This window comes from Chiloscyllium plagiosum, chromosome 22 (assembly GCF_004010195.1).
Source record: "Chiloscyllium plagiosum isolate BGI_BamShark_2017 chromosome 22, ASM401019v2, whole genome shotgun sequence".
Classification (NCBI taxonomy): Eukaryota; Metazoa; Chordata; class Chondrichthyes; order Orectolobiformes; family Hemiscylliidae; genus Chiloscyllium; species Chiloscyllium plagiosum.
In genome coordinates this window covers 46626291-46635300 of record NC_057731.1, presented here as the reverse complement: position 1 = coordinate 46635300, position 9010 = coordinate 46626291, and the positions used below count along the sequence as shown (strand labels likewise).

Sequence of the window (9010 nt, the reverse complement as noted above, 5' to 3'; positions counted from 1 at the left end):
CTGGTACAATAGCAACATTTAAGAGGCATTTGGATGGTGATATGAATAGGAAGGGTTTGGAGGGATATGGGCCAGGTGCTGGCAGGTGGGACTAGATTGGGTTGGGATATCTGGTCGGCATGGACGGGCTGGACCGAAGGGTCTGTTTCCGTGCTGTCCATCTCTATGACTCTATATACATTCAATGGCCTGTAATGTGTCCTATTATTGATTAGTGACATTGGTTGAGGGATAGGTTGTGGCTTCAGGACATAATTGTCGGCTAGATGTTTCCAAAGTGGTGAGGGACAGGATATCTGAGGAAGTCTGGATCTTTCCGTGCACTCGTCAGTACTTACATTTCGGTGATGGTCTCAGGGAGGTTAGCGGGAATGGCAGTCAGGCCTTTACCACGACAGTCGACGATGCTGTTGCTGCAGGTACACACAGCAGGACATGACCCAGAGGCCAGGCCGCAGGACTGGGTCCGAGAGCTATCCGAATGACCTGCAGTGGGCAGGAGAGTGCAACAGTCAGTTAACTCTGCCAAACATGAGAACATAAGAACTAGTCGCACACATTGCGCTCCTTAACCCTGATTTGCTTTTCACTGAGATCATGGCTGACCTTCTACATCACGATTAAATCTGGAGACTACATGGACCGATTCTGAATCTGGAAAGTTTGCGTTATGAGGAAAGGCTGGATATGCTGTTACTTTTTTCACTGGGGCATAGGAGATTGAGGGGTGACCTTACAGAGGTTTATAAAACCATGAGGGGTACAGATAAGGTCAATGACAGGTGTCTTTTCCCTGAGGTAGGGAATTTCAAGATTAGAGGGTATATTTTTTAAGCTGAGAGGAGAAAGATTTAAAAAAGATATGAGGGGCAAATGTTTTACACAGAGAGTGGTTCGTGTGTGGAATGAACTTCCAGAGGAAGCGGTGGATGTGGTACAGTTACTACATTTAAAAGACATTTGGATAAGCATATGAATAAGAAATGTTTGGAGGGTTATGGGCCAAGCTCAGGCAAATAGGACTAGTTTAGTTTGGGAACATGGGTTGGCCTGGACTGATTGGAGCAAGGGGTTTGTTTCATTAGATTAGATTACATTAGATTCCCTACAGTGTGGAAACAGGCCCTTCGGCCTAACAAGTCCACACCGACCCTTTCTATGCTGTATGACTCTATGACTTTATCAGCCTGATATTCGTGCACTGTTCCCATGTTCCTTCATTTGAGGGAGGCAGTGGGGCAGTGGTAATGCCACTGGATTAGTTGCCCAAAATCCCAGACTGATGTTCTGGGACTGTGGGTTCAAATCCCACCATGGCAGATGGAAAAATCTGATTTCACTAAAACCTGAACTAATAGTGACCATCCAACCGTTGTCAATTGTTGTAAAATTCCATCTGGTTCACTAATGCCTTTTGTGGATGGAAATCTGCCGTCCTTACATGGTCTTGACCTACATGTGACTCCAGACCCATAGCGATATGGTTGACTCTTAAAATGCCCTCTGCAATGACTTGGAAAGCCTCTCAGGTAGGGTGACCAGGGATGGACAATAAATGCTGATCCAACCAGTGACACTCACAATCCACTAACAAAAAAAAGGACAAAATTCCCTTGTGCCCAAAAATGTAATGATCTCAGTTTTGAATGTACAAAATGACTGGACATTCAGAACCCCCGAGGGTGGGAAATTTCGAAGACTCTTCCAAGTGAGAAATTGCTCTTTGTCTTTGTCCAGCACACTGACATTATGACCCCTTGTTCTGGATTCCACAGCAAAGAACAACATATGACCTACAAACAGGAAGAGGCCACTTGGCCCCTCCAGCTGCTTCACCATTCCAGAAGATTCTCGCTGATCTGATTGCGGCCTCAACTCCATGTTCACACCAAGCCCTAGTAACATGCGATTCCCTTGGTTGTCAAGAATCTATTTACCTCTGCCCCTAACGATATGCAAATGACCCCACTTCCTCTGCTCCCTGTGGATGTGAGTCCCACAGGCTCGCAAACCCAGACAGAAAACAAAAGTTTATGCTCACCTTCACGTGGGACGGATGACCGTTTGTCACCCCCTGTTCCCATCTGTCCCACAAGCAGACCCGCCCCGTGGATGACATCCACTGTTTTGAGTCAGCTTGGGGGCTTAAATATTTCGGTAAGATCATCAGACCAACCTGTCCAACATTTTCTTATAAGACAAGCCGTTCATCCCAAGAATCAGTCAAGTGAAACTTCTCTGTACTGATTCTGATGCTTTTATATACTTTGTAAAAATAAGCTCACACCCACTCTGCGACTCCTTTCTCAGGTTCACTTGAAATAAAAGACGTTGGCCTAGATCGTCATGTCTCCATCCGTGGAGGAATGGAGTCAGGCTGGACAAGGCCCCACTCCAGGATTCCCATCCCCTCTCCCACTGTCCAACAATTTCTAGCAGCACAGGAAATGTTGCAGTTCATGCCCCTGTAGCTAACATCCCCCACATTGCCATCTCGACTGTGGTGACAAGCATTTCAGATCTTCTGCAATTCTGATGGAGTTGGGCTCACTTCTGAAAATAATGTAGTTCACACAATCCCAGGATGGGGTGAACCGTGGGAACCCTCGATCTGCTGTCAGGAAACTTTTCACAGGGCAAGTTCAAAAGGTGTTGACAGCTTAATGTGCCAAAATGTAGTGTTGAATGATCAGTTAAAAATGCTGTCAATGCAGTGATTGCTTTTAAAAGTGGTGTTAAAAATCCAACTGGTTCACTACTGTCCTTCAGGGAAGGAAATCTGTTATCCATGTAACTCCGGACCCACACCAATCTGACTGACTCTTCATTGCCTTCACTGCAGAATTGTTGTAGAAAATTCTAGACCACAGCTTTGGACAAAGAACGTGGAACAATACAGCACAGGGACAGGCCCTTCAGCCCTCCATTTTGTCCTTCCATACTAAAACTGTTCACTTACAGGATCTGTATCCCTTTATTGCCTTCCTATTCATTTATTCATCCAGGTGCTCCTTGAATGCTGATATTGTGTCTGCTTCAACCATCTCCTCTGGCAACGCATTCCGAGCAGTCACAACCCTCGCACCTCTCTTTTAAACTTCACCCATAAACCTGCCCCCACCCTTACACCTTGATCCTTTGTGCTCTAGTAATTGACCCCCTCCACCCTGTGAAAAACCCTTTGGATTGCCAATCGAGTTATAAAGGCCACTGATGAAAGAAAATCCCCTTGATTCAGATCTCCATGAGCTGTTAACAGTATTTGTGCTGTTTATAGTGTCTATTTATTGCCAGTGTAGCTGGCTTTCCCTTTTCAATTGATATTGCTGTGAAATCTATCCTTCAATCCTAGTCATAATGCCATCCCTTCTCTCAACTCTCTCCACTTCACCCTCCCCCATAAGATCCTAGATATACTGCAGTCCGTTAAAAGGTTTCAAGGATTGAAAAGAAAACTTGAATTAAATCATGCTTCCTTATCTCCCTGGAGGACTGTGCCTCTGAGTTTATTTCCAGGGATTACCACCCACTAGCTGGCTATAAATTTGAGGCACCAGACAGAGAGACTAAGACAGAGCAAACAAGAGAGAGCGCGAGAGCAATTAAACTGGAGAATGCGGGCGGCCTCTCTGAGGCCTAACGTTATTGTTAGACACCAACACCTTGTGCGATTCAAATAATGAGCTGTCAGGAGCTAGTTCATCTGCTGGTCAAAATGCCATCAGCAGTTTGACTTTATTCTGTCTTGGCCTTCAGATAAATCTGACATATTCACCTGTGCTTTCAATTTGGTTTCTGAGTATTCAGAATCACAAAGATGACAGAATTGTTACAGAGCATGAGGAGACCATTCAGCCCATCATTTTTGCTCTGGCTGCCTGAGCATTTTTATCTTGATGTTGTTCAATTAAAAGTGGGGATGTGAAGCGACTGTCAAACCTAAGTGCCATTACATGACCATTTCACTCCATTTAGCAAAAACATTAAATAGTGCCGTGACATCTTTCCTCCCAATATTTGCCTCTTCTTTTGCAAGAGGAAGGAGTAAAACTGCTGAACAATGATACGAGTGGTGGAGGTACACTGGCACCACATTCAAGTGCCCTAATTTTCTACATTTTTCAACTGTGAGGGAATCACATCCATTTGCACCTGATGTTTAATTCATTCTGGATACCCTCCTGGAATAGCAACTCTGACTGGATTTATTTTTTGACCATTGCTAACGTGGGGCCAATGGCTCAGCTAACAGCTACAGCTCCTAGTGTCCAAGCTCAACATGAGATTACACACAGAAGCCACCAAGAGAAGGATAATGTTGGGATCGTTAGGTACAAGTCTCAGCAGCCATGTCCAGCACATATATATAACATTGTCAAATTCTCCCTCATTGATTAACATATTATTAACATACTGTAGGGTTCTAACACATTGTGGAGCTCTAGTTGTTGACCCTTGTTTCAATTTGCACACTTCCTCTTAAGTAAAGCGTAACTCTCCTTCTACTCTTTTAAACTGGATGTAAAGCTTTCTCAACACTGTCTCCATCAAGACATTCCAGGATGGATACAGCACAGAGTCAGATACAGAGTAAAATTCTGTCTACTCTTTTAAACTGAAAGTAAAACTGCCTTTTCTTTTTTAAACTGAAAGCAAATCTTCCTCTACACTGCCCCTGTACAGTTTAATTTAATTCAATTTAATACAGAGTCAATCTCTCTCCACATTATCCTCATCAAGTACTCTTCGCACAGTGCCACTGCCATTTCAATACAGGGTAAGTCTCTCTCTACACTGTCCTCACCAAACACTCCCAGAGCATGTAGAGTACAGTTTAGATGCAGAGTAACTGTCCATATCAAACATTTCCAAGACAGGGACAACACGAGGTTAGGTACAGAGTAAAGTTCTTCAACGTGAGATGCTGAAATGGGGTGTAAGTGATGATGCGATGACTGCCATCCAAGTGCAGGCCCCCAGCATGTGCAGTGAGTGCAGAGAGTTGTTATTTGTTCAGCTGGGACCAGCACCCAGCAGGGATATAAAGGGCAGACTTTACAATCTATCCTTTGGACTCAGTAATCATCAATCACACAACAAGGAAAACATTTACAGAATACATAATTTATCCCTGGTGTGCGGAGGTGTACACAAGTCCATGTGTGGTTACAAAATAATACTGGTGGGGGTTGAACGGGGACTGCAGATTCAACACAGTGAAATCATATTCCAAACTATTCACATCCCCACAAGAGGCTTTCATCTTCCTTTTGTATTTATTCTCCAGAAGTGGACATCACTGGGAGGAGTGACCAAGTATTGCTCACCCTCAGTTGACCTGAGGAGGTGGAGAGACGCCACCTTTTTGACCAACCTGTTGGCAGTATGTTGGATACAGCTCCGTTTTTAGGTCGTTGTTAAAATCAAAGCAATGTTGTGGGTTTGGAGTCACATATAGATGGACTGGGTAAGGATAATAGGGTTTCTCTCTCCTTGTGTTCGCTGTCTGAAAGCACGTCCGACCCACAGATTTATGACCATGGAGAGGGGACATTTTGAATCCACCAACAGTAGAATGGGGATGGAACCCTGAGCTGTGGTCACCAACCTGCTCCACAACAGCAATCCAGCCAACTGAGCCCCCGCCCAATCCCACCCTGAATTGCCTCGGCAATTTCCGCTTTTTACCAGCATGTTGTAGCCTGGAGCTATGGCCAGTCATGGTTGAAGCCCTAGTTCATCACACGACCAATCAGGAGTTATTGCCTGTTTTGACGTCCTGCCATTGGCGTGTGATAGGAGCATTTACAGATGGATACTCAACCTATTAAAGGTAAAAGTAGGGCAAAGTTGCCACAATCCCAGAGGGTCACCCTCCCATTACAGAGAGGTGGTGGTGGTCTAATCCGAGGGTCACCACGTCTCAGGTGAGGGGAGAGGTTGAGAAGGAAAGTCCTTCATGGCACTGAACCTACATTGTTGGAGTCATGCGATATTGCAAACCGGGAGAAAGTGAGGACTGCAGATGCTGGAGATCAGAGCTGAAAATGTGTTGCTGGAAAAGCGCAGCAGGTCAGGCAGCATCCAAGGAGCAGGAGAATCGACGTTTCGGGCATAAGCCCTTCTTCCTGAAGAAGGGCTTATGCCCGAAACGTCGATTCTCCTGCTCCTTGGATGCTGCCTGACCTGCTGTGCTTTTCCAGCAACACATTTTTCAGCTCTATATTGCAAACCAGCCAGCCAGTCAACCGAGCGAAGCAAACCCTGTATACTCTGACCTGGGGCTAGGTTGTGAACACACCTTCATTGACCATTCAGTTCAGGAATGGGACTCAAACCCAGAACTTCTGGCTCAGAGGTTGGGACACTGCCTACTCCACCACAGGACTTCCAAAAACAGGGTTTCCTTCAGTGAAAGTCACGAGTCTGTTTTTCAGCGATCATTGTAGCCACTTTACTGAAATCAGAATTTTATTATGTTTTAATTGGGTTCAATAGGGATTTCCAAGAGTGGTAACAAGGCCTGGAGCAACTGGCATTGTTCTCCTTTGAGGACGGAAAGGAGGATTTATTAGATGTAGTCAAACGTTTTAATTGTTTTGATGGGAGGACCAGGAACAGAGGACACAATGTAAGAGAAAGGGAAAAGGAACCCGAGATGGGAATGAGACCTCTTTGTGGAATGTGTTGTTGGTGATTCAGAAAGTGCTGCCTGAAAGGGGAATGGAAGCAGATTCAATCAGAAGAGAATTGGACAAATAGTTGGAAAGGAAAAAATGTGCCGGACTGTGGGGAATGTGAGATGTAATTGGATAATTCCATCACAGAGCTGGCAGAACATAATGGGCCAAATGGCCACAGTTGAAGGGATGATCCTTTCAAACTGAGATGAGGAGGAATTTCTTCAGCCCACAGTGTGGTAACTCTGTGGAAAATATTGCTGCAGAAGGCAGTAGAGGCCAAGTCATTGAGTATGTTTAAGAGACAGAAAGGTTATTGATTATTAAGGAGACCAAGATTAACAGGGAGAAGGCAGGAGGCAAGATCCTCAGACAGCAGCATCCAAACCCACGACCCCCGCATCCATCTAGAAGGACAAGGTCAGCAGATACATGGGAACACCGCCACCTTCAAGTTCCTCTCCAAGCCACACACCAACCTGACTTGGAAATATATCGTCGTTCCTTCACTGTCACTGGGTTAAGATCCTGGAATACCCTCCCAGGTAGACTGCAGCAGTTCAAGAAGGCAGTTCACTACCACCTTCTCAAGGGCAATTTGAGACTGACAATAAATATTGGCCCAACCACTGATGCCTACATCCCTCAAACGAAAATGTTTTTAAAAACTGGGGTTGAGAAACATATCAGTCAAGATCAAATGGTGGGGTGTTAACGAAAGGCTGAATGGCCTAATTCCATTAAATCTTATGGTCTTATGGGTGTCCTGTAAATCTAGGAACTCAGATTCTGAAGCTGCTACAATGAGATTCAGTTTCATGTTTTATTAGAAACATTACAACTACCAATGTTCAGCTCAGTTGCAATTGTGCTCTCCCTCCTGGTTTTTGATCTCTCCCCATCACCTCCGTTAACATACTGGCTAAAACTGTCCCCCCACCCAGGGAGCAGTGTGGATTCGGACCGCACTCACCTGTGCAGGAGAACTCATGCTTCTGTATCTCTGCCACGTTAAGTCCTCGGAGGTCAGGCGGAGCAGTGCACTGAGTGAAGAGACCGATCTGTGGGCGTTGGCGGAGCCATTGGGAGAGCCAGGACAGGTGGCAGTCGCAGTAGAGGTGGTTGGAGTGCAGGCGACTGTCAGACAAGAAGAGAATGCATCAGTAAAGCTCTATCTGGTTACCTGAGCCGAGTGGTATTATCATGGGTCTGTTAACCCAGCTAATGTTTTGGGATCCAAGTTCGAATCCCACGGCAGCAGGTGGTGGAATTTGAGTTCAATTAAAAATCTGGAATTAAGAATCTAATGATGATTGTGAATCAATTGTCAGGAAAACTCCATCTGGTACACAATTGTCCTTTGGGAAAGGAAACTGCTATCTTTACCCGGTCTGGTTTAAATGTAACTCCAGACCCACAGCAACGTGGTTGACTTTTAGCTGCCCTTTGGGATGAGCAGGGGAGCGATGCCATCAGCCCGTGAATGAACAAAAAAAAATTAATATGAAGCCATCAACCTCTTTCAGGCAGATCCCAACAGAATGTGTAGGAAATGTAAAAAAAGCCCACAATAGGATCTCTGAAGAGTCTGTGTGTAGGGAGCTTTACTCCAATCGGTTTCCTCCCACAATCCAAAGATGTGCAGGTTAGGTGAATTGGCCATGCTAAATTGCCCACAGTGTTCAGGGATGTGTAGGTTGGGTGCATTAGTCGGGTAAATTTAGGGTATGGGGAATGGGTCTGGGTGGGTTACTCTTCGGAGGTTCAGTGTAGACTTGTTGGGCTGAAGGGCCTGTTTCCACACTGTAGGGATTAGAACATAGAACATAGAAGAATACAGCGCAGTACAGGCCCTTTGGCCCTCGATGTTGCGCCGATCCAAGCCCACCTAACCTATACTAACCCACTATCCTCCATATACCTATCCAATGCCCGCTTAAATGCCCATAAAGAGGGAGAGTCCACCACTGCTACTGGCAGGGCATTCCATGAACTTACGACTCGCTGAGTGAAGAACCTACCCCTAACTTCAGTCCTATATCTAACCCCCCTTAATTTAAAGCTATGCCCCCTCGTAATAGCTGACTCCATACGTGGTAAAGGAGACCAAAACTGCACACAGCACTCCAGTGCGTAACTCAAGGGCAGTTAGGGATGAGCCTGACCTGGCCATGAAAGAAAAAAGAAAAACATTACCAGCACAGATCATAGAATCCCTTCAGTGTGGAAGTAGGCTATTTGGCCCATTGAGTCCATGCCAATCCTCACAAAGACTATCCCATCCAGACCCACTCTGTTACCCTGTCCCTGTAACACTGCATTTCCCATGG

The 9010-nt window shown here is 45.4% G+C and overlaps 1 protein-coding gene across 1 annotated transcript in view; it reads right to left on the bottom strand.

The window, feature by feature from the left end:
* LOC122561411 (slit homolog 1 protein-like) overlaps positions 1–9010 on the bottom strand; it is a 201017-nt gene that overhangs the window by 83628 nt on the left and 108379 nt on the right. The window contains exons 7-8 of the mRNA XM_043713173.1: positions 7654–7817; positions 339–486 (exon numbers count right to left, since the gene is read on the bottom strand). Coding sequence (XP_043569108.1) covers positions 339–486; positions 7654–7817 — 312 coding nt within the window. The remainder of the gene's footprint in view (positions 1–338; positions 487–7653; positions 7818–9010) is intronic.